This window comes from Hyperolius riggenbachi, chromosome 4 (genome assembly GCF_040937935.1).
Source record: "Hyperolius riggenbachi isolate aHypRig1 chromosome 4, aHypRig1.pri, whole genome shotgun sequence".
Taxonomy (NCBI): domain Eukaryota; kingdom Metazoa; phylum Chordata; class Amphibia; order Anura; family Hyperoliidae; genus Hyperolius; species Hyperolius riggenbachi.
The window spans coordinates 329,301,715-329,328,498 of NC_090649.1; the positions used below are offsets into that span (position 1 = coordinate 329,301,715).

The 26,784-nt window shown below is 42.3% G+C and overlaps 1 protein-coding gene across 22 annotated transcripts in view; it reads left to right on the forward strand.

Moving 5' to 3' along the window:
* Window positions 1–26,784, forward strand: part of AFDN (afadin, adherens junction formation factor) — a 329,459-nt gene that overhangs the window by 103,127 nt on the left and 199,548 nt on the right. For 15 of the 22 annotated variants that reach the window (XM_068231796.1, XM_068231782.1, XM_068231787.1 and 12 more), the window contains exons 5-10: window positions 6,974–7,134; window positions 10,987–11,144; window positions 16,915–17,023; window positions 20,310–20,468; window positions 22,120–22,164; window positions 26,540–26,634. In XM_068231796.1, coding sequence (XP_068087897.1) covers window positions 6,974–7,134; window positions 10,987–11,144; window positions 16,915–17,023; window positions 20,310–20,468; window positions 22,120–22,164; window positions 26,540–26,634 — 727 coding nt within the window. The remainder of the gene's footprint in view (window positions 1–6,973; window positions 7,135–10,986; window positions 11,145–16,914; window positions 17,024–20,309; window positions 20,469–22,119; window positions 22,165–26,539; window positions 26,635–26,784) is intronic. The other 7 variants (XM_068231789.1, XM_068231790.1, XM_068231791.1 and 4 more) reach the window with 1 other exon arrangement.

Sequence of the window (26,784 nt, forward strand, 5' to 3'; positions counted from 1 at the left end):
ATTTTGCTGAAATTGAAACCAAGGACTTTATGATTTTCCCTCAAAGGGACATCTTCCATGAACCTAAGTATTTTATCCTTTTCTTTTCATACTGCGTTATCTAATGTCTCTATAATTGTTGATTTTAACGAGCTTCTGTATATATTATTTATTGCACGTAAATAAAGACTTTATCAAAGTCGTTTACTGTTCCACTACACCTGCTATACAGCCATACACAGAAACTGAACTCAGGTCTCTGAGGAGTCGCTACTATTATTGATATCTAGACAGAATACAGCGGGTTTTATTTGCAGGATCAGTCAGTCAGTCGGTAGGGACCACTGGCCCATACCAGTGGTGGTGGCAGATATACCCTGAAATAGTGTTTAAGTTGTAATTACCGTAACCCACAGGCCCCCTTCTGGTTTGTCTGCAGCCAATTCCCAACGGTTTCTGCGTATTGACTGCGACCACAGTTTGCACGATCTGTGCTTTGGAACCGTTTGGAAGGCATTTCGCGTTCCAGCCACCATGGCTCCTGTGACATTACCTGCTTCGGCCAGCGCGAGTCCCCTGGTCGTCTTCGCTTCGGGCTCTAGAGCTACACAGAACTTCCTGTCCCGGCAGGAAGTTTAAACAGTAGAGCACCCTCTACTGTTTAAACTTCCCCTGGACAGGAAGTTCAGTGAAGCAAGCCAGCCGGACCAGAGACCAGCGCGAAGAAGAAGACAGCGGAAACCGGGGGAGTCGCGCCGGCCAGATCAGGTAATGTATAGCTGGAGGGCAGGCAGCGGCAGCTCCACAGATTGTGATCGGTTTCATGCTGAAATCGATTCACAATCTGTTTTCAGTAAAGGCAGCTATACGATCCCTCTCTGATCAGATTCGATCAGAGAGGGATCTATCTGTTGGTCAAATCTGATGGCAAATCGACCAGTGTATGGCTACCTTTACAGGGTTTCCTGAGACTGGATCCATTGAGACACGTGCTTTCAGAAAATCATGTTCAGGCAGTTCAGTTTTGACTGCATCTAGCTTGCGTCCAAAACATACAATCAAGGCTATTCCGATTTGAAAAATGATTTGGGCCAAACGCAGTTGCTCTGACCCAGCTTTTCTCGTATTACAAGTTGTAGAAAATAGATAGATATTGGCGAGAGGCTATAAAAAGTGGCAACTTAAGAAAGCATCTTATATGGTAGACCACAGAGACAGAACAGATCTTTTGAGAAATTCTGCACGAGAGATAAGTAATTTGGGACAAAATTCTTTTGTTACCACATTCAGTTTAGAATATGACTACCGTAAGTTACATCAACAGTTAAGAAATGCTTAACAATTTGATCCGAAATTAAATGTTCTTTTTAGTAGAGGTTGTTCATTTTCCTCACATAAACATTAGTTCCAATTCTGTCTCCAAGTCTTTGATTCTACTTTTGCATTCCAATGCAGGACGTGGCTCTCCACCAGTGGAACCTATCATTGCAGTATATCAACCTGCCGATATTGTTCCTACCTCCAACCTTGCCGCAAAATATATTCTTTCACCAAGCGACAATAGTTTCATATCTCGGGGTTCTTTAATTGTGAAACTACAATTGTTATTTATTTCATCTCCTGTCTTAAATGCTCAGTACAAAATGTAGGTTGCACAACTCGAACCCTCAGAAACAGGGTGTTTGAGCATTATAGAGGGACCTCATGCCATTTTGCTGTTTGCCATGGGGGTGATCTTTCAGATTTCAGGATGTGAAGAGGGTTTTGCGACCAATTGGGGGGGTAATGATCAGAGAAATCTCTTAAAGTGGGAGACCTATTGGATTTGGCAACTTGGAACCCACATCCCTGATGGCCTTAATTCTAGAAATAATGCAATTCTGTATAAAATGTTTCATATATGCCATTTTTCTCGGTTTAAGAATTGGCTATGTTGACTTTACTATTATCCATTAAGTATAAGGTGTACAGGATTTGAAAGCATCACATTATATTAAATACCAGGTATGCGCATGCACTGCATGAAATGAACCAGTGAGGACTACAGCTTGTAGGTATTGTCTATAGAAACTCGAGGGCGAATTTATACTTTTTGTGCCCCTAGACCAAGTATGTTGTGGCTCGCCCTCCATGCGCAGCAACGCCTCTCGCATTCCATGTGCAGCCCCCTCTTGCATGTTTTTCATGCATGTACTGTAGGCCCCCTATTTCATGAACAGGTTCCTTGGGCATCATTCCCTTTTTCATCGGTTGCTCCCCATTTTCAGCCTCCTCTTTCATATGTAGCAGCCACACTTTCATGTTGAGGAGCTGCTTTGGGCTTCAGTCGCCCAAGGCCTTGTCCTTTGTTGCCTTTCCAGAAGTCTATCCCTGTAGAAACTGCAATTGCAGTCAGTCTGGGATTTTCAGACTCTGGCCCATATGCAATTAACTTTTGCAACATCTAGAAGACCATTTTTCAACTTCTTTTTAAAATAACTTTCCAGTACTTTGCAATGGAAAAAAATCCCAAAAAGTTTGTGAAAAGTACCTTTAAGGGAAGCAGAGATGAAAAGGAAAAGGCTGCCATATTTATTTCCTTTTAAACAATACCAGTTTCCTGGCAGCCCTGCTGATCTGTTTGGCTGCAGTAGTCTGAACATATGTATAATCTGAACATTTGTATAGTGTTTTTCTCCTGTCGAACTCAAAGCACTCAAGAGCAGCAGCCACTGGAACGTGCTCAAGAGGCCACCCTGCAGTGTTAGGGAGTCTTACCTTGAACTCCTTACTGAATTGGTACTGACCCGAGCCAGGATTTGAACCTTGATCTCCCATGTCAAAGGTGGTGCCCTTAACCAGTACACTATCCAGCAACTAGTGTTTGAATCACACCAGATACAAGCATGCAGTTCATCTTGTTAGATCTGACTATGGCCTCAATTCACTAAGCTTATCCCCTGTCTTTAATAACTCTTCTAGAGTTGTCACCATGGTGATAAGACATGTAGTATTCAGGAAACATTTTACCTCAGGCAAACCTAAAGTTAACTCTTCTGTCTTTAAGTTAACTCTTCAATCCTTAAAATAACTCCAGAGTTAAAGGGACTCCGAGCAGTGCAGAAACTATGGAAAGATGCATATCATTTTAAAGCTCTCTTTCTCCTCTTTCCAATGATATATAAACCGTCGCCCTACGCCTTTTAGTTTTCGCTATTTTCGCGATTGAAATTGCCGCGTCCGTGATTTCAATCACGAAAATAGAGAAAACTAAAAGGCGTAGGGTGACGATTTAGGTGTCGCTTTAAAATGATATCCATCTTTCCATAGTTACATTGTATTACACAGGGTGACTTTTTCCTAAAGTCAGCAGCTCCATTCTGCTGAATGGAGCTGCTGACACTGGGGAAAGTGTCGTCCTGTGTAATACAAGTAACTATGGAAAGATGGATATCATTTTAAAGCTCTCTTTCTCCTCTTTCTGGCGACACCTAAATCGTTGCCCTACGCCTTTTAGTTTTCTCTATTTTCGTGATTGAAATCGCGGCCGCTGCAATTTCAATTGCGAAAATAGCGAAAACTAAAAGGCGTAGGGTGGCGCTTTATATATCATTGGAAAGAGGAGAAAGAGAGCTTTAAAACGATATGCATCTTTCCATAGTTTCTGCACTGCTCAGAGTCCCTTTAAAGACAGGCTGTTAACTGCATGTGAAAATAACCACAGAGGAGGTAAATTAACTACAGAGGAGGTAAAATGACTACAGAGGAGGTAACTTAAAGAGAATCTGTATTGTTAAAATCGCACAAAAGTAAACATACCAGTGCGTTAGGGGACATCTCCTATTCCCCTGTGTCACAATTTCGCCGCTCCCCGCCGCATTAAAAGTGGTTAAAAACAGTTTTAAAAAGTTTGTTTATAAACAAACAAAATGGCCACCAAAACAGGAAGTAGGTTGATGTACAGTATGTCCACACATAGAAAATACATCCATACACAAGCAGGCTGTATACAGCCTTCCTTTTGAATCTCAAGAGATCATTTGTGTGTTTCTTTCCTCCCTGAGGGGGGAGTGCATAGCAGAACCACAGCACTGAAGAACTTGGAAGCCTTCCAGACACAGGCTGACAAGTCTGACAAGGGAAAGATACATTGATTTATTACAGAGACTGTGATAGTACAAAGTGCTGCAGTAAGCCAGAACACATTAGAATAGCTTTTGGAACTTGTAGAATGATAAAAAACAGGATGCAATTTTTGTTACGGAGTCTCTTTAAGGAATGAAGAGATAAGATAACTCTCTCTTATGTGGAGGTAAGTTTTTCTCATGCCTTATTATCTCCAGCATGATCTTAGTGAATTGAGGCCAATGTCAGAAACAGATCTGCTGCTTATGCTTATTCACGGTCTGTGGCTAAACATAATATGCTGGGAATACACAATGAGATTTTTTTTTTTTTTTTATTCGATTTGCTATCCGATCTTCTTTTTGATCGATTTTCCGATCGTCTTTTTCTTTTCAATTGCCATTCACTTCTATGAGAAATTGAAAATAAAATTGTATATGTCAGAAATTATCTATCGAACCATCTGCTGAAAAAACTTATGGTGTATCCCCATTATTAGAGGCAGAGGATCAGCAGGATAGCCAGGCAATTAGTATTGCTTAAAAGGAAATAAATATGGCAGCCTCCTTAGCTCTTTCACCTTGGGTACAGTTGAAAATCATTTGGAGTATTTTCTTGCTTGCTGGTGGCTTTAACGACATTTGAATGACTATATGTGAAAATATCATGTAGGAGAAAACTAAGAAGAAAAAGTTAATAGCAAATGGGCCTTTGCTGTAAAGGAACAGAAGGACACCACGGAACATACTTGTATATGGTATGTGCGCACAGTAGAATGTCAGTCCAAAGGATCGCAACCAATAGTTTCAAGCAATGAACATCTGAAATGATTGATATATAAATGACATGGATATGAAACACATCGCTGTGCATAATAGGTAAAGTAAGCCTACAAGAACATGTTAAGTCAATAGATTGAACATGTTCTTAGTATTTTCCCCTTGGAATGGGCATGTTCCCTTTAACCATAGTAAATGCGATGTGACAGACATATCATTACTATCCTTGCTTATTCAAGCTTGCTTTTATCACTGCATGGCAAGAAACAATTAGGCCTCGGTAAACAATGCAGCCTTTGTCCTAAATCCATCCAACTGCATTCCAGACAAATGAATGTTTGGAAACCATCACAAATGCCAGCACTTGAGAAACCTTCATGGGGGGAAAATGGTGATGACCAGGTCAAGTGATGGCCTCTGTATGGATTCTGCCTGACCTGTCAATAGTGGATTCTGTTTAACATCTTGCCACTGTCATCAAAGTTTATGTATGCTCTTTTATCTATTAGCAAAGTTGAATTGATTTATTTTTTTAATTATTACATTTGTTATTAGCATGTGTGGTCAATGCTGTATAAATGAGCAATTAGTAACTTTTCATATTTTAATAGTGGCAGCAAATTACCCAGCCCTTCACGATGAGCATAGCCTTACCGTTCAACTATTCACGCCCCAGGAGTCGAAAATATATATAGATAATGTTAACTAGCACCCAACTAAATGGGTGTTGTGTGGAGAAAAAGAAATCAACATTTGCATGGAGTTTGTATGTTCTCCCCGTGTCTGTGTGGGTTTCCTCCGGGCACTCCAGTTTCCTCACAGGTCCCAAAAGCATACAGATTAAATAATTGGCATCCCCTAAATTGGCCCTAGACTATGATACATGCACTATGCGATGCATACATAGATATGACTATGGTAGGGGCTATATTGTGACAAGGCGATATATACTCTGTACAGCGCTGTGTAATATGTCGGTGCTATATAAATACTTAAATGATTTTCCTCCGGGAAATATTCTGTAGAAAAAAAAAAAAACTTCCAAAGTTGTGTAAAGTCATATCCTCAGGAAAAAGGTAACGTTTACCATGTATTCTAATGGAGCAGTTTGCAGAGCTGAAGGCAGGCTCTCTGATGCTAGGGCAGCCTTTCTCAACCTTTTTACCCTGGAGGAACCCTGCAAATAACTTTTTGATCTCGAGGAACCCCTGCATTTATTTTGCAGGAGGCATTGTCTTTAAAAGTATGTGTAGCTGTTTATTTCACTACCCCTATTACACTGCCAGTCATTATACTGTCTCCTGATCCCCCAATTTAGTGCTACTTGTTACAGTACCACCTATTATAGTGAGCTCTATTATACTTCCCCCACGATGAGGGAAAATGCCAAGGAACCCTTGCAGAGTCCTCAAGGAACCCTGGGGTTCCAGGGAACCCTGGTTGAGAAAGCCCGTGCTAGGAGAAGGCTGGTTTGTGGCACAGTACCCGGTCAACAGCAGGGCTGTGGAGTCGGAGCAATTTTAGATACCTGGAGTCGGAGTCAGTGGTTTCAAAAACTGAGGGGTCGGGAGTCGGATGAGTTTTGAACCAAATCCACAGCCCTGGTAAGTATTACTAAAGAGTCTAAGTCGAGGAGTCAGAGCCATTTTGGGTACCTGGAGTTGGTAGTTTCATAAACGGAGTAGGATGATTTGTGTACCGACTTCTGGTCAGCAGGGCGGAAGTTGTGGCTATGCTGCTCATTGGGAATGGTCAATGAAGTAAAATTATTTTTGATTCTAATTTAACGTAAATGTGTTCATTTTGGAAATGAACCTGCTCATTATTGGTCCACTTTGAAGCCACATATATTTGCAAAAAATACAATCAGCTTAAAATTGTTGCACCTCATGGACTATCCCTTGTGCTGGCCCGAATTTTCAGGTATTTACCAGTTTTCTTGGATGTAAAATAAAAAATTTAACTGGAACAGCGTTCTAAAAAAGCCACATGGTGTTGTGTTTATACTGTTAAATTTGTTTTTCTTGGGAATGGTACATGGTTGTTACTTTTAACTAAAATCCATTTAAATCTCATCAACCAAAAACTTGTTTTATCTCCGTTTTTGTTAGTGAGAACTCACGCCTGGCTGCAGAAGTTTATAAAGATATGCCAGAAACCAGCTTTACTCGCACAATATCTAATCCAGAAGTAGTGATGAAGCGACGGAGACAGCAGAAGTTGGAAAAGAGAATGCAGGAGTTCCGCAGCTCTGATGGCCGACCAGACTCTGGTGAGGATACGTTTAGCTTCTTAATAAAACTAAGTTTTGTTCAGTTAACCAGTTAAGTAAATGGACAGATCAGGGTGAACCTGTTAAAGAGGAACTCCAGTGAAAATAATGTAATTAAAAAAAAGTGCTTCATTTTTACAATAATTATGTATAAATGATTTAGTCAGTGTTTGCCCAGTGTAAAACCTTTTAAATCCCTTATTTACATTCTGACATTTATTACATGGTGACATTTTTACTGTTGGCAGGTGATGTAGCTGCTGCATGCTTTTTTTGGCAGTTGGAAACAGCTGTAAACAGCCATTTTCCCACAATGCAACAAGGTTCACAGACAGGAAACTGCCAGGAGTACCACGGTCCTCCAGTTTCTTGTGGGAGGGGTTTCACCACAATATCAGTCATACTGCACCCCCTGATGGTCTGTTTGTGAAAAGGAATAGATTTCTCATGTAAAAGGGGGTAGCAGCTACTGATTGGGATAAAGTTCAATTCTTGGTCGGAGTTTCTCTTTAAAGGACCACTCCAGCGAAAGAAGTAAGCAGTTAAAATCTGACAGAACCTCCAGCTTTTGGACCTATTCCATCTCCTCATGGGCGTTTCTCAGGGTTTTCTTTGTTTTCATAAGCATATCCTGAATAACAGTTGCTAAGTCTAGCTGCCGTCAGGGACGCTGGGTGGCATCTTACTATTTTGGCAGTTTGTTTTCAAAAGCATTTCCTGAACAGAAGTTGCTAAGTTTAACTGACGAAATAGTAAGATACCACCCAGCGTCCCTAACGGTAGCTAGACTTAGTTTTCAAAAGCATTTCCTGAATAGCAGTTGCTAAGTCTAACTGCTGTTAGTGACGCTGGGTGGTATCTTACTATTTCGGCAGTTAAACTTAGCAACTCCTGTTCAGGAAATGCTTTTGAAAACAAAGAAAACGCTGAGAATTCCCCATAAGGAGTTGGACTAGTCCAAAACCTGTTGATTCTGTAAGATTTCAACTGCTTATTTTTTTTTTGCTGGAGTCGTCCTTTAAATCAGTTCTAGTTTTGGTGCAGAGTTCACATCTTAAAGAGAACCAGATACGAAGCACCCTCATGTATTTTACCATACATATCAATGGGAACATGACAGTAAACGCCTACCCTGCTCTTTGTTTCATTCTTCTCTGCTAAATCTGCCTGTTATCAGCCCTGATAAGAATCCCCGACTGAGCATTTCGTCTAGCTTTGCCCCGGAATGATTATAGCTGAGTCAGTCTTCTGTGATGTCTTTTCAAGCCCAAGTCTGCCCTCTTGTGCCTCTGCTTGCCTGCTAGTTATCCTCGAAGCAGCAAAGCAGAGCCACAAGGGTGCAGGCTTGGACTTGAAAAGACATCACAGAAGACTGACTCAGCTATAATCATTCTGGTGAAAGCTAGACTGAATGCTCAGTCGGTGATTCTTATCAGGGCTGATAACAGGCAGATTTAGCAGAGAAGAATGAAACAAAGTGCAGGGTAGGTGTTTACTGTCATGTTCCCATTGATATGTATGGTAATATACATGAGGGTGCTTCGTCTCTGGTTCACTTTAAGCTTGATGACAGCATTCTTCAAGTCAATCTGATGTTATAAATATCACATATCCCCTTGTTAGTATGTATTTTAAGTTTAGTGTAAAGCTTAAGCTGTACTGTAGTGACAAATATTTTGCTCACAAAACCTTTTGCTTTTAAACACTAATAGTATTAATGTATCCAGATTGCAGTTAGATTTTCTCTTTTGGTTTTGGCTTTAGTTCGGCACTAAACAGCAAAAAGCTTCTGTCTGCTGATATATAATAAAGGGCGTTGCTCTAAATTTGGTGAATAAGGTTAATACCTTTAGAAATTTTTTTTTTTTTTTTAGTAATGTGCTAGTTTGTGCACTAACCTCGTTTGTAATTTTAAATGATGCAAGGCTTGTGTGAAACAGGCAATTTGGGTGTGAGCTGTAAATGGGAAATTTGGGCCCTGCCACAGGCGTCTACTGTATATTATAATGAAGAAATGCAGGCTATAGCCAGTCACATTATGGCTTGTGGCGGTGCCCAAATGTCCTTGGATGCGTGCCTCTTTTTACCTGACTTGTCGGGGGCTTCTTTACACGTGGAATTCTCCAGAGGTGGTAGTTATTGACCGGCTCAGCCGAGGTATACGAGGTGACATGAATTTATGCATGTATGATTATGAATTTATGGAAATATATTTATGGAAATATAATTGTACAGTGGGATGCGAAAGTTTGGGCAACCTTGTTAATCGTCATGATTTTCCTGTATAAATCGTTGATTGTTACGAAAAAAAAGTCAAGTTTATCATATAGGAGACAAATTAAGTTTATTGGATTTACAGAAAGTTCGCAATAATTTGTTTAAATGAAATTAGGCAGGTGCATACATTTGGGCACTGTTGTCCTTTTATTGATTCCAAAACCTTTAGAACTAATTATTGGAACTCCTATTGGCTTGGTAAGCTCAGTGACCCCTGACCTACATACATAGGTGAATCCAATTATGAGATAGTATTTAAGGGGTCAGTTGTAAGTTTCCCTCCTATTTTAATTTTCTCTAAAGAAACAGACCCCCTCTCAAAACAACTCTCAAATGACCTGATGGCAGATTGTTCACCATCATGGTTGAGGGGGGGGGGGGGGGGGGATACAGAAAGCAGTCTCCGAGATTTTCATAAGAGTTCGGAAAATATTGAGGAAATAGAAGACCACAGGCTCAGTTCAAGTTAAGGCTTGAAGTAGCAGATCAAGAAGAATCTTGGATAGACAGAAGCAACGAATGGTGAGAACAGTCAGTCAACCCACAGACCAACACCAAAGATCTACAACATCATCTTGCTGCAGATGGAGTCACTGTGCATTGTTCAACCATTTGGCACACTTTACACATGGAGATGATGTATGCGAAAGTGATGCAGAGGAAATCTTTTCTCCGCTCACAACATAAACAGAGCCTCTTGAGGTATGCTAAAGCACATTTGGACAAGCCAGCTTCATTTTGGAATAAGGTGCTGTGGACTGATGACACTAAAATTGAGTTATTTGGGCATAACAAGGGGAGTTAAGCATGGAGGAAAAAGAACACAGCATTCCAAGAAAAACACCTGCTACCTACAGTAAAATATGGTGGTGGTTCCATCATGCTGTGGGGCTGTGTGGCCAGTGCAGGGACTGGGAATCTTGGTGAAGTTGTAGGACGCATGGATTCCACTCAGTATCAGCAGATTCTGTAGACCAATGTCCAGGAATCGGTGACAAAGTTGAAGCTGCCCCAGGGCTGGATCAAGACAACGACCCTAAACACTGCTCAAAATCTACTAAGGCAGTCATGCAGAGGAACAAGTACAACGTTCTGGAATTGCCATCTCAGTCCCCAAACCTGAATATAATTGAAAATATGTGGTGTGAGATGGAGAGCTGTCCATGTCGGAAGCCATCAAACTTGAATGTACTAGAGCTGCTTTGTAAAGAGGAATGGTCCAAAATACCTTCAATTACAATCCAGACTCTCAATGGAACCTACAGGAAGCATTTAGAGGCTGTAATTTCTACAAAAGGAGGATCTACTAAATATTGATTTCATCTTTTTTGTGGTGCCCAAATGTATGCACCTGCCTAATTTTGTTTAAACAATTATTGCACACTTTCTGTAACTCCGATAAACTTCACTTCTCAAACATCACTGTGTGTGTGTCTCCTATATGATATATTTAACTGACATTTTTTACCATAACAACCAATGATTTATACAGGAAAATCATGACTATTAACAAGGTTGCCCTTTTTTTTGCATCCCACTGTACAGTGTATATATTAATATTTTTTTTGTTTTTAGGTGGGACACTGAGAATATATGCTGACACCTTAAAGCCAAACATTCCCTACAAAACGTTTTTGTTGTCCACAAATGATACAGCGGATTTTGCTGTTGCCGAAGCACTGGATAAATATGGCATGGAGAAAGAAAATCCCAGGGACTTCTGCATTGCAAGGGTGAGACAAATGCTATTTGTAGTGTTTGTATTGTGTATACATATATTTGTTTTAATTGTTAGGATAACTGGGGCTCAATTGTTCCACAGACTTTGTACTTGCAATTTAATGGCCTCAATTTGTTTTAGTTTGTTAGTTGGCTTTATCTCTCCTCATTGTTTTTGTACTGCACAGCAGGGGCCTCTTATCAGTTATGCCCACCTAGAACACTTTTATTCAGACTTCCTTTTGTCCACAGGTCCTTAGGCCCAGGAGTGAGGTGGGAGGGCTGGCTTCCTTTGCCTGCTTACAGAGCCTTTCCTCTGAGGGAGAAGAATATGCATTCCTTGAAAAGCTTTGATCTGTCAGTGTATCTGAAAGGTGCCTACACACTCACTGCAAAAGGCAACAACTGGTCCGTCGGACCCTTCCGCTGTGCGGTCTTTTTAGCCGACAGTAGCGTGTGTACGCACTGTTGGCGGATTGATAAGGCTGTTTCTGAACTATCCGCTGAGCCTTATCAATCCGTCGACAGTGCGTACACACGCCCTACTGTCGGCTAAAAGACCGCACAGCGGGAGGGTCCGGCGGACCAGTCGTTGCCTTTTGTAGTGCGTGTACGCACCTTTAGGCAGTTTAAAATACTGCACACACTTGCAGTAATGGTTATCTGAAATTATCACTCCTGTTTTTAAATTACCCACACTACAAGTGTGTGTGTGTGTGTGTGTGTGTGTGTGTATGTGTGTGCGCCTTAAGGGGCCCATACACCTAACGATTTTCCCGCCACAATACGGCCGTTTCGATCAGTGATTGAAACGGCCGTGAAATCGCCGCGCACACCGCTGACAGAACGGTGGATTTCCATCCGAAATCCATCACTCCCGTCGATCCATCCGTGCGGAAGATTTTTCTCGGGTCAGGAGTGCGTCGTTCGAATGCCTGACGACCAACGCAGTACAGCGGAGATACATTACCTGCTCAGCGGGCGCGAGTCACTGCTGTCACCTCCTGGCTGGCATCTTCTCCCATCACCTTCCGCATCATGGCATCAGTGTATAACTTCCTGTGTCACTGCAGTGACAGCGGAAGTACAAATAGAGGGCGCGCTATTTGAACTTCCACTGTCACTGGAGTGACAGTTATACGCGGATGCCGTTGGGAAAGATGCCACCCGGGAGCCGATGCGAGGAAGATGCCGGGACCAGGCGGAGAAGAAGACAGCGGTGGACCGGGGGACTCGCGCCGGCCAGAACAGGTAATGTATGCAGGGGAAGGGGGGGGGGGGGGGGCGGCAGCAGCTCCACAGATTGTGATCGGTTTTAGGCTGAAATCGATTCACAATCTGTTTGCAGTAAGGTGGCCATACGATCCCTCTCTGATCAGATTAGATCAGAGAGGGATCTATCTTTTGACAGCAGTTTCTCTTTTGGTGTTTTTCTGTATCACCCGTTTGAATTACGATAGCCTTGCCATGCACAACTATAGGGATTTGGATGTGGCCAAGTAGTAGCACTGTTGTCGTGTTAAACAGATGCGGCACCCAGTGGAAATAAGCCTTCATTGTAAAGCCACTTACAAAAAAATATATTAACACAAACCGTAAACAAGCCACTTTTGTTATTTTATGTAAATCTATCGTTCCATTTCAGTCTGCTGAAAGTACTTGGCTAGCCCTACAACTCAGCACACAAATCATTTCTGCCTCCTTGTAGTGTCCTTAATAGGACACTCTGCCGGACTCTTTGAAAGAAGGGAGGCTTTTTCCTTTCTCCTTCCTCCCTCTCCCTCCCTCCCCCCCCCCCCCCCGCGTGCCGTCCTGAATCGCCATAGGATGGCGAACCGGCAGGGGACGATCATGCATTCAGTGCCAAACTGCAGCTCCAGGACTTGGCTCCACTCTGCGTTAGGTGGTCCTGGTGCTGCCGCCGCGGTCGTTTAAGTAGTTAAGGAAATCGCATTCACAGGACGTGCAGCATGGAGCGTGTAGGAGCAGGGAAAACTCTCCCAAAATCGATTGCAAAATGCTATCACAAATCGCTAGCGATTGCGATAGCGCTTTGTACTTTTTAGTGAGTTTCAGGCCGAACACTGCTACTGCCCACTGAGCGCACCTTAGTGGCTGCAGTGCAAGCACTTTGAGTCTGCCATAAGAAAAGCGCAATTCAGAATGTTACTTGTCTTGTAGTTTGTTTTCCTACTGAGACAACATTGCAATTTTATTGGGCACACATGGCTGCTAAACCCTGTTCAAAAAATAATCAGTCAAGGGGGAGCAGGGAGGGAGCACCAGCCAGTCTTCCCCTGCGTACACAGATCACCTGACCCTACCCTTCTGCATCTAATGGAATGTCTCTTGTGGCCAGCATTAGAGCTCAGCAAAGTCTGAAAAGGAACCCGAATTGAGACATTCTTTTTAAACAATACCAGTTGCCTGGCAGTCCTTCTGAACTTTGTGGTCAGTATTGTATGAATCACACAGCTGAAATCAGAAACCTCTGATCTGCATGCTTGTTCAGTGTCTTTCTTGATGTATTATAGGCAAGTGGATCAGCATAACAGCCAGGCAATATGTAAGGATGTAAATGCCAGCCTCCACATATCTCCACATATATCTTACCTAGGCTCCCTTTAACTCCATTAAAAAGACGCAGGGCAGATTCTTAAAATGGACCTGAACTCAGAACTTTTGATCTGCTCTAAAAGTTAAGCAACGGCATAATAACCTATGCTTATGCATAATAAAAATATCCTTTGTTACAGCTGATACAAATCCTGCAATAAATCTGCAGTGTCTACTTCCTGCTTTCATAGAAGCAGACATAGGGTTAACATACTATGTTTAAAAATATCAAATTTCTCCTTAAGCATAAACAAGGATGCTCCGCTGAGTGGTTGGCAGCTCTCTGTCCTTAGGCTGCTCAAGCATACAAAAGTTGTTTATATCTTGTATGTCATGTGCCATTCCAGCTTTCAAATGGTTGACTGCTGTGCAGTTGTAATTTTAGTTTTTAGTCTGTGTGGTTCTATTTTAGGCTGTGTTGGTTTAACTACATTCGTTGAACTTTAAAATGAATGCATGCTTTTCTCCCATTTGGTTTTCTTTTCTTTATTGTAGTTATTTGAACTAATATAGCATGACTCACTGTAAAAAGATTCCACGGTGCAGAGTTGTTTAGTATCAATTTCTGGTACAGGTGTGGTTTAACACACCTCTGCAAATGAATACAATCTGCATACGTGATCTAAATCTGTGTCTTTGTGTACAGTCATGAAATTCACATCTGTGTTGTCATGCAGTGCAGTCTGCTGACTTTGCACATTCAGCTTTTTTTCTGAGGTATTTTTCCAGCAATGACCTTCAATCCACATTTGAAAAGGCCTAATTTTTTATGCAGTTCTGTGAATGGATGTTCTTGTTTTATGCACATTTGCATTTTGGTGTCTTTTTTATTTTTTTTTAATTTTATAGTAGACTACCTCAAACTGGTGAGTAATTAAACCACTAACTTGTATGTTAACACTGGATGTAAGTTGAGATGGTCAATGAGCATTTTGGCCTTGCCTACACATTGTATACAGCTTGAAATTGGGCCATTTACATCTGACAGTTGCCCATTTGCATGCCGCGTACAATTTGTATTACATTTGAATACATTGGGGAGTTATTAGCACCTCAATTATTTGATCAGGAAGCCAGACACTAGAGATAGTCAGGGAGTTGCTAATAATTCTAGTTTACATGCAGATTTAATGCAGGTTATATGCAGCTTGGAATTGTGACACTCAAATGCACTTTCTGACCCAGTTCCAAGTTCCACACAATTTGTATTCATTTTATTCAAGCCAGAATTATTAGCATCTAGATACCAGGCAGTGGCCACTCCATGCACCCCAGTCACTACTAGTGGAAGAGGGTTCCAACCTCTCTAAGGCCTTAATTGCTATGACTTAGGAAAACTTTAATGAGGAAAAAACGTGCCAATACATATAAATTCATGCAGATCCAAGAAAGGACATTTTAATAGAATATCAAGATATTTTTTGAAGATGGGGACGCACACTGGGGACAGAAGGGGACACAGGAGAGAAAACTGAGGGAGAACAGCTACAAAAAGCTCCTGGAATATAGACTCGCCAGGTTAAGTATATATTTTTTTTCCTGGATTTTGCCCTCTAAACCTAGGTGTGGTGGAGGTGCTAAGGAGCTATAGGTCCCATTGCAAGTTTTACATTGGGTAAGGGGGGAAGCACTCAAGCACTCTGTTAAAACGGCGCACCAAAACCTGCCAAGGACAGCTGCAGTGTCAAAGGTGCAAGAAGGGGATGGGGAACAGTTTAATTACTACTATTCAAAGCATCTATAGAAGTGATTATTACCAGCACAAAACCAATAAAAAGCTAATACTTTGGATGATATCGGACCCCCTGAGGCCCCTCTGTCCTAAGGGCCCTGGTGCGTTCGCTACCTCAGCATCCCCTGTTGCTATGCCACTGCCTAGGTGCATCTTATATTCCGGAGCGTCTTATACGGCAGAAAATATATTTCTTTTTATACCAGTTGCCTGGCTGTACTGCTGGTCCTCTGCCTCTAATGCTGGGAATACACGGCTCGTTTTTCGCGCTCAATTCTGCGGGAGATTCTCTTATCTTTCGCTCGTTTATCTTTTTCCATTGTCTATCATGCAGAATCGAGCGTGGAAACGATCGGGCGGGAGATCGGACGTGTCAGAAATTATCGAGCCATCTAAATGGCTCAAAATCGAGCCGTGTATTCCCAGCATTCTACTTTAAAGGCTCATACACACGGGCTACGGCTGTCGCCGCAACCACGTGGCACGCGCGTGTGTTGCGGGGACAGGTCGCCCGTGTGTATGGCGCGCGCCCCGAACCATCGCCCGTCAGAGCTGTCGCCAGCCGATTGGCACGGCCAATCGCCTGCAACAGCTTTCGCCGCAACTGTCGATAGTCCGCCGTATGTATGCAGACTAGCAACAGCAACACACTTACCATGGACCGAGCTTCCGGCGGGGGAAGGAACCTTCGGGCGACAGCTTCCGCCGCATCTCTGTCCCTCTATGAGCCGTGTGTACGGCTGCAGCACAGAGGGACCTGGCGACGAGCTGTCATTTTTTTTTTATTATTTTTTTTTTTTTTATTGGTCTTGCTACATTTGTGCCTCATGTGTACGAGGCTTTAGCCACAGACCCTGATCACACAGATCAGAGGTTTCTAATAAGATTAGCTGCATGCTTGTTTCAGTTGTGTGATTCATACCCCAGAGCAGCCATAAATCGGCATGAATGCCAGGCAACTGGTATTGTTTAAAAGGAAATAAATATGGTAGCCTCCACATACCTCTTGCTTCAAGTTGCCATTAAAGGTTTATGAAAAATTTAACATTGGCTCATTAATTCCATAATATCCCTATTGCAAAAAGCATTACAGTAGAATCTCATTATAGTAAATGCTGATATAGTGAACTCAGTCCTCAGGTCCCAGCAAATGCGCCTGTGTATATATACAATGTGAGACCAATTCTGATATAATAAACTTCTGATATAGCAACAACTTTTCCTGGTCCCCTTGAGTTTACTATGAAAGGATTCTACTGTATTAACTATTGGGGCTGCACAAGTCTGGTTCTTTGTTAAACATAGGAATGGAAGATCACAGAAGTGCCATCTTACAAACATGCAGTTCAGCAGGTCCTCTAGTTGTTTGTCTAACAAAATGTACTGCACTGTTTATGCTAACATTTGTTCATACACTTTATGTGTGTATTGGTTAGGTAATGTTACCACCTGGTGCTCAGCATTCAGATAAAGGCATTAAAGAAGCCATACTAGATGATGATGACTGCCCTCTACAGATATTCCGAGACTGGCCAAGTGATAAAGGTAAATGGAACCAAACACGTTGCTTGCAATTTCCTATATAATTTGCTCTTTACATCCGTATGAGTCACTGATTGTCTTGATGAGCAATTTATGATCCGTGTCACTCAACATTTTGTAACTAATGGTAACAAAATTACCACCTGGTGCAACGTATTGCTGGTGCAAAATGCTGATACAGCCCCTGTACTGGCAATTCTGTAGAGTAACTTGTGAGTTGTGAAAATGGATGGATCGGTTTCTCCAGACGCTCAGTCACAATTTTGTGCGTGCTTTTCCTGCTGCACAGCAAACCGCGTTAGAACGTGGATGTTTTCTGCCTCAATACAATACACCCAATGGGAAATTGCGTTTTGCTGTCTGCTAAAATGTCCACAGACATGTTAAATTGCAGGAACACGTAGCTGTACTGTGAACCATTCATGAAAATGTAGGGACATTTGTTACCATGCAGATTGCATACATTATGCAGTGAGTCAAAACGGAGCCCTTATAAGAATATATATACAGTATGTAGCTAGGTATAGTGAAAAAGAGAGGTAGTGCGGAAGTGTCGGTGGAAAAAAAAAGACAGTCAATGGGAAATCCAAGAATCAGATAGTGGGCCAAGAAAGGGGGCAAGCATGGAAGATGCTGGTGAGAGATACCTGTGGGAGAGTAGTTAGCATAAAGGGCACAAGGTAGTTAGTTTGCAAATAGAGAAAGGTGGCAGAGAGGAAGGAGGTGACTTGGAAAAAAAGGGCTAGTGGATGGAAAATGTAGCCAAAGCTCAAGGAGAAAAGGTGCGTACCCACGCACTACTATAGAGAACGACTGGTCCTGATCCTGTAGTATTGCGTGTGTATGCACCTAAAGAGGAAAACAGGTTTGAGAAATAGAGCAGGGTTGTTAGGCCTCTTTTCCATGAACAGATGAACTGCTCATTTATCAACCACACACCATTCGGAATGGTAGTGTTCGGTTACACTGTCTGTGTCATGTTTGACAAGCGGGGGTGTTACTTGGCTGCAAAAAGTCTATTGTTGTGTATGAGCATGGCAGCCACCGTGCTCAGATGCAACTTAATGGTGGGTCCGCCTGTCCACTGCCCATGCTGAGCACTAGCTACCCGGCCAGGGAATGGGAGCTGCTGACAGGCAGTGAATTTGCCACCTTCAGCTGCTCATGGAGAAGAGGCCTAGAGGAGACAGAGGATGCCTGATAGTAAAGCAGAATCAACATTAGAACAATGGGCAGGGGGAGGTGAGACAGGACAAAACACTGATGCCAGTGTTAAGGGGCCCATACACCTAACGATTTTCCCACCGATATACAGCAGATTCGATCACTGTGTTCGAATCTGCTGTGAAATCGTTGCACAAACGCTGACAGAACGATCGATTTCCGTCCGAAATCAATCGTTCCTGTCTTTCCGTCTGCGGAACATTTCGCTCAATCGTCGGGAGTGCGTCGATAGCGGCATTCGAATGACCGACGCAATACATTACCTGCTCTGGCCGGTGCGAGTACCCGCGGTCACTGCTGTCTCTTCACTGCCGGGCTCCAGGGCTGCAGCTTCACTGAACTTCCTGTCCCGGCAGGAAGTTTAAACAGTAGAGCGCCCTCTACTGTTTAAACCTTCCTAGACAGAAAGAAGTGAAGCCTGCCGGTCTGGAACCCAGCGGAGAAGAGACAGCGGAGACCAGGGGACTCGTGCCGGCCTGGAGCAGGTAATGTATGCAGGGGGGGGGGGGGGGGATTTGGCGGCGCAGTGGCAGCACCACCACCACCAGATTGTGATTAGTTTCATGCTGAAATCGATTCACAATCTGTTTGCAGTAAAGGCAGCCATACGAGCCCTCTCTGATCAGACTAGATCAGAGAGGAATCTGTTGGTCGATCTGATGGCAAATCAACCAGTGTATGGCCACCTTTAGAGAGGTGGTGTACATAGAGCAGTAATGAGCTAAAATGTCTCACACAGAATTGGCATTCAGACTGAACAACAAGAGGTAGTAACAGACCAAGGATAGACATATAGTGGGCAATGAGAGTGAAAACAGTAGTGGGTTTCAAGACTAAAGTGGGAACACTCTTTACACTCAGTGGTCAGAGGCAGCAGTGGGCAGTAACAGAGAGCACTTGCAGTCAGGAAGTGGGCTGCAGGAGATGACACAGACAGCAGGCTGAGAGAAGGTGATGGAGAACAATGGCATGGATCTTCCCAGCTTGGATGTTCCATGAACATCTCTAGACCAAATCGCTGTGGGGAAGATTGTCTTCACTGGTTACACTCTGAAGAAAGGCAAGTTTTATAGTAAAGCTACATCACATAAAAGGGAATCTGAACTGAAAATAAACTCATGATGAATTGTACGTGTTAAGAATGTGTTAAGTATGTGTTAAGTTAAGAAATAGAACATTCGACCAGACTTGGTTGGCTACAGTGCTATTTTCTGAAGCACTTATACATCACAGAAACAGTGAAAGACAACTTCAGATATGATTTTACTGCAGAGAAGTTCAAAGGGTCATTAACTCTGCTCTTTTTCATAGTTTAAAATGCAGTGTGTAGTGTGTATACTGTAAATTATTTGAGAATGATGCATTGTTGTATAAAAAAGCTATATGACGAACGCCGAACCATACCTCACTAGATCATTTTAATTATTTTTTTCTTGGTGAGTTACCGGTGTTACCATCAATGGCTGTATTTATTGAATATGCAAAAATGTAAGCATATGATTTATTTCACCTAATTTATGATGATGGAGAAAGTGCCAGTCTACTTGGTTATGAACCAGGGCTGGGCAATCTTTACGTAGGCTGCATTCTTTACATTCCAACCTCTTTCCTCCCTGCAGAGTTGCGAGCGGACAGCGGGAGATTTGAAACTCTCCTTTAATCACCACTTACCGCGTCGTGTCTGCATGGCAAAAGAGCATCACATGATGTGATGTCAGGACATGCCAGTGTATTACACGCTGGCGCATCACGTCATGTGATGTCCTGTTGTCATGGAGACGCAATGTGGGAAGTGGTGATAGAAGGCGAGTTTCAAATACCCCCGCTGCCTGGTTGCAACTCTGCATGGAGTGAGGGGGGAATGAGAGGAATCCGTCCGCCTTTCGGCGGGCCGGTGTAACAGCGCAAGTGGGCTGGATGTGGGGTCGTAGTTTGCCCAGGGCTGTTATAAACCCTAAGTGACTTCCCAACCTACTAGATGAGAAAATTTCCCTCGAGTGTGGAAAAGACAGCAACTCCAATACACTATGACAGTTTGCTTGACTTTTTGCTTTTAATTTTGTAGGAGAACTTGTGTTTCAGTTAAAAAGACGACCTCCAGATTACCTTTCAAAGAAGAACCGAAAAATGAATAATAAACCTTTAAAGGGCAAAGACAGAGCAGATGCCTATGGTTACTCCCTTTCTCCTGATAAACTACCTTACTTAGTAGAATTAAGTCCAGGTAAGATGTGATCAGCCACTCTTTAGTCTTTCTGTTCAAGTTTAGACATGCATCATTTATGAAATCATTGATTTGTCTTATTATAGATGCATTGTGCACAATTAATCAAAAGGCTGTTATGAATGAAGAAACTCATCCTTCATCATTGATGTTGACGATAACCTGTTTTTCAGCATAGGCGTATATTTAGTCACTGGCCGCCTTCTGTATTCGCTGCAAGTTTATTTTAGTGTATGTTTTATGAATTGGATTAAAGGAAGTTTTGTTACGGTGTGGGTGGCAAATAGATATGTACAGAACTGCAGTAGAGATTTAAGAGACTATGATGTACCGTAGTCGTATTTACGTTGTACAGTCATTTGAGAGAGCTTTTGATGGTGATGCACAAGTCAAATTTTGTTTCTCAATTGCAAATTCTGCTAATGAGGTGCAATGTTGGTGACTGTTTAAAGGTTCCTTAAAGAGACTCTGAAGCGAGAATAATTCTAGCTTCAGAGCTCATAGTTAGCAGGGGCATGTGTGCCCCTGCTAAAACGCCGCTATCCCGCGGCTAAACGGGGGTCCCTTCACCCCCAAACACCCCCCGCAAGATCAACGACCAAATTGGTCGTAGATTTTGCTGCTCCGAGAGGCAGGGCTAACGGCTGCAGCCCTGCCTCTCAGCGCGTCTATCAGACGCGCATCGCTGCCTCTCCCCCGCCCCTCTCAGTGAAGGAAGACTGAGAGGGGCGGGGGAGAGGCGGAGGTACGCGTCTGACAGACGCGCGTGGGGCAGGGCTGCGGCGGTTAGCCCTGCCCCAACCAGGAAGCGCTCCCCCGCTGAAACGAGGGGATTTGGGGGATCAGGGACCCCCGTTAAGCTGCGGGATAGCGGCGTTTTAGCAGGGGCACACATGCCCCTGCTATCTATGAGGTCTGAAGCAAGATTTATTCTCGCTTCAGACTCTCTTTAACAACTGTGTGAGGTGCCATGTGGTGTATTCCTCTCCACCAATGGATACACACCAAAGTCTCACATTTCATAGCTCTCTTTATTCTATGTGAGATGGGATCCAAATACAATTAAGTTTTATGAATACACAAAATCTAACCACGTTCATCTTGCACTTTAATTTCTTGAGTAAACACACAATTTTTTTTTTTTTTTAAGTAATATCAGTTTTGCAACCTAATAACTTTCTGTACATGTTGCTCACCTATACCTCACATATATTCTTTGTTTTGCACTATGCCCTCACTAATATCTTTTGTTTGGTCATTTGTATGCTGGTGTATGGACTTTACGTTCTAATGTATTAAATGTCTGTTTTGGTCTATAGTTTTTATTAGGTTTACATTTAGTAGATTTTAGTAGTTTTGTATCTTTGTAATGAGGATTACTAGTGAGTACAAAAGCTTTCCATAAATAATTTAATTAGAGGAGGTATCTGTGCACAGAGTTTAATAGGAGTCAGGAATGACACCGGCTTGCATTTAACCTTCAACCTTCCTTGAAATGCATGTTTCACTTTTGAAAGAAAATAAAATTGCCAGGCTGCTGATTCACACTTTCCTATCTTTTCTTGCTGCTTTCCTTGGCATGCTCTGCATGATCTATTCTGCTGATGATGTCTTTTCCTGGGTCCTGTCTGTGTGTGTGTTCTGTCCTCAGGCAGAAGGAACCACTTTGCCTGCTACAGCTATCATTCTTGTGAAGGTAATGTTTCAAAATGAACTTGAAACATCAAATCACGTGGTCGTTTGTGCTGATATTCTCTCTATTTCTCATGTCTCCTTTTCTCATCTGTACTTGACAAAGAAAAAAAAAGCTTGAGATAAATTGCGATGGGGAAAAATTACTACTTTTTACTTATGTGCTGGTTCCTCAAACAGATTTGTGCAACAATGTTTTGAAGCATTAACTGCAATAATGGACACCTGAACCACAATAATATGGAAGATGCCATTGCTGGTTGACTTTTAAAGCCTACTACTTGTGTGGTTGTTGTGCTGATCCTCTTTCTTATAGACTCCTGTACCTCCAGTAATCCCCCCCCCCCCCCCCCCCCCTTCCCGAGGGGGTGCTCAGGGTTAAACACTTACCTGATTCAATGCTTCATGCCTCCTTTTGGTAACGCAGTCACTGCCATTTTCTGAAGTCTACCAATGCTCTTCGGAATCCTCAGACTGTGTTGTCACGGCCCGCCTCCAGCTCGAGAGCCACCAATTGGGCCATTAATTGCGAAGCTGGGGGTGGTCGTGGCAATGCAGATGGTGTGGCCAGAGCCTTGACAGAGATTTGTAGAAGAGAAAAAAAAACACCATGGACACAGTTCTGAGGAGGGTGGGGGGGGGACCGAGCGATCACCTGTCTGGATGAATTGCATCTGATCAGATGAGTATTTGACCCGGAGACCCTCTTCTTATTCCTGTATCATTAAGACAGTATTTCATGACAGGCTTTCTTTTTTACTTTATTAAGCTACGTACTCGCACTGGATTGAACTCTTGTTGTAGAGGCTGCTAAAGACCGCCTCGGCCAAGAATCTAGAGTCAATCCAGAATGTGTACAGCAGCCATCTGACTTCTAGTAAGAATCCAGTATGCTAGATCTTTAGCAGCCCTCGAGCGCATTTTTCTCCCCACTTGCGGCAAACTGCTCCATTGTACTTTTCCCTCCGCTCACCTATACAGGCGTGTCGCTAGCCTGGGGTCTAGTGATACATCTATACGACGTTGGTTGTTTGCGAATTGGGATCATTCCCTATGGTGCGATCAGGCAGATCCGTAACAGCAGGCATCTCTATGATCCACATGAGATAACTAGAACACAAAAAAAGAAAGAGCGCTTTCAGGGCATCAGTAGTAGATACAAACGCTGTCCTATACAGGACAGATCTCACCTGGTAAGTGTGAGCTGTCACGGAGTTCAGCCTATAACAGCGTTTGTTGTTACGATGTTGGCGCTGCACTCTTGGTCCCTGTGGGGCAACTTGCCTTGTGCATGTAATGGGGCTTGATCCCTGATCCTTAATAATTGACCTAGAATGAGCAATGCAGATCATATGTTGTTTGACGTTACTCTGACTCCGCTGGCTGTAGGTTTGTTCGAAGGGTGTGCCCAGGATTTTTGAAGCCAAAACGATAAGCATGACAGCTAGGCAACTGGAAGTTTTTAAAAGTGCATAAAGATGGCTGCTACCATATCATTCTCACTTCAGATCTTTTTTTTTTAGTAACCCATTCTCACCCCTGCACTATATATATATATATTTTTGTGTTTGGGATTTACACATTTTCTCAAGCACTTTAAAAAAAAAAAAAAAAAATGAGCAGTTTAAAATGTAGATCATTATATATTTTAAGGTTTGCTACTACAAAGTCATTTTAAAGTATTTTAAAACAATATAAATGTATCACCAATGGAAATTTAATTTTGAGCTGTACTTGGTACTCTTTGTAGCAAGATGAGGCCTGTCTTGCACTTGCAATGCGCTTCACCAATGTTAAGGTCCTTGCATAAGGAAAAAAAACAAAAATGACCCTAGCTACCAAAGTCCAGGAACTGTGCTTTTGTAATGTTTTAGGTTTTCTTCAGCCTAAAAGGAGAAAATGTTACTTGTCTGGGAGGCAAATGGTATATTTTTACAGAGCTCATTACTAAACTGCTATCTCCAAAGATCAGTTTGGTTGATGAGTTTAAAGTGAGTACCAAGCAGTCCACACTTTTCATCACAAAACATTACTATGTGCAACAGCATACAAAAATACATTTTGGTAGCATTACATAATTTGTTATACAAATAAAAAAAAACCCCATACGTCCTCTTTAAAGGGAACCTTAACTGAAAGGGATATGGATGTTTACTTTTAAACAATACCAGTTGCCTGGCATCCTGCTGATCTAATGAAACTGGCCGTAGTTAAAACTACGCTGCAATTGTGGCTTCTTAAGCCTGATGTGGTATAGTTTCAACGCCGCCCAGCCCTGTGCCCAGAACCAGTGGCGTAGCTAGAGGTTATGGGGCCCCATAGCAAAACTTTCATGGGGCCTGCATATGTAGGTAGTGCGACTTGCCCCTACCCTGTGGATATGAGGTAATTGGGTAATTAACATTCTCATGCAATCTACACCGCATATAGTTTATGGGCACTGGACAAAGTCAGAGGGTGGAGAAACACATGAAAGTTAATGGTGAATAAATGAAGTACCCTCTGGGCCCCCTATGCTCCAGGGCCCCATAGCAGATTTTATTGCTGCTATTTCTATTGCTACGCCCCTGCCCAGAATGTAATAGCACTTTCCCACTGGCACAGCTGAGCTAAAGACAGCTGAGCTTCACTTTTTTTTGTTCTCACACCAGCTATGTGACTTGCATTGTACCTCATAACATAGCAGTGCTTATGCTGGTCTTGGTCTGAAATGACATCTTTCAGATGCCGGGAAAAGCAGAAAATAGACCTTTATAGTTTCCCAAGTTCATCAAAGCCTCATTATAAACCACTCCATGTCCAAAAATATTTTGACACTGTATAAAATTTTAACAAAAAATACGTTGCAATGTTTAAAAATATTTTTTGCTTTAAATTTTAGTGCCCAATTCCCAAAGGGAAACTGGGATTTATAAAGTGTTTTAACAAAAGGAAATTGTAATGCCGACCCTTCCATTTAGACTGTTAAATGTGAAATACTTGATGGATTTTTATTCATAGTCCTTTTGTTCTTCTTGATCACTTGTAGTGGCAGAAGTACTGCTCAGTATCCATACGAGGCAGAGAGCACAGAAGCACTGGAGTCCCTTTGCTAGGAGAGCTGTTCTAGAAGGAGAGGGCATAGGATAGAGATTTTTGTTAAATGCTAGCTACACAAGATGCATTTTTTTCGGTTGATTTTCCATCCGCTTCTCCGCTCGATTTTCTGCTCGATTCTCTTATCTCTTCTTATCAATTTCCATTCACTTCTATGATAAATCGACCAGAAAAACAATCGGAAATATCGGACATGACGCAATTTATCTATTGAACCGTCTAAATCTGCCGAAAAACGTATGGTGTGTACCTAGCATAAGACCTACCTACACATGTTCCACCCCTATGGGTGGAGCTTCATTAGCTGTCCGTTTAAGTGACCATAGTACAGGTAGTGTTGGTATGACTCTTGTAGCAGTTGATCACATTGTAGGTGGGTGGATTGCCATGCTTCAGGATTTACAAGCTTTCAATGTAAACTGTTATTCTTGGACAGTTGTCGGTATACTCTCCTTGAATTACTTTTCAGAATAGGAGGCAGCAGTGGTCAGTGACAGCTTGTCTGTAAAACCTTTGCAATTACTGAGAAGTTATTTATTTTTTTCCTCCACTCCCGGTGTTGTTCTTTAATGTAATGTACAAATGTAATTGCCTATTTGTCACAGATTTGTAGAGCTAATAAGCAACTTACGGTACAACTTACAGCATTTACTTCCAGCCTCACACCTTCACCTGTATTAAATATTACAACTAGTGGCCTTTTAGGAAATGTTTCATAGACATAAAAAAAATTATGATTGCTAGGCATGTCCATTTTAGGTTCAGTGGTTGGCAGATGGTGTTAAAGAAATGCATGTTGATTTAATTGTGTAGTCATTTTAGTTTTACATCCACAACTTAAGGGGCCCATACACTCAGCCGATTTTCTGGCCGACCGATCGATCCCGATCGATCGATTGATCGTTTGCAAATCGGTTGACCAATCGACCGATCGATGGCCGATTTCGATGGATTTCCATCGAGCTGGCAGGATGGAAAATTTAGGTCGATCTGATGAGATTGCTTATCAGTTTGCATTGGCCTTAATGGAAATCTGATGGCAAAAAAATGCCATCAGATAGAATTCCAATAGATTTCAAACTGAAATCTATTGGAATTCTATCCTGGTAAAAAATGTTCTAAAAAAACGCATCAGATAGATCATCAGATGCATTTCTTATCTATCTGCTGCCAATCTGACGAGTGTATGGGCACCTTTATTCATGGCTTGTGACATTAGACAGGATTCTGAATTTACTATAGTAGCTAAATCATCCTAATATTCTTTTTCTTGTAACCTTGAGATGGGTCAGACTCCAGAGATAAGCCCAAGCTCTATCGTCTGCAGCTGAGTGTCACTGAGGTTGGAACAGAGAAACTGGATGAGAACTCAATACAGGTGAGACATGCTTGCTTGGAAGTCAGGATGCTAAAATGGTCTCCTATTAATCCAGTTGCCCCTGTCACTACTTTTAGCATTGCAGTATACACTATTACTGGAATATATACAGGGAGTGCAGAATTATTAGGCAAGTTGTATTTTTGAGGA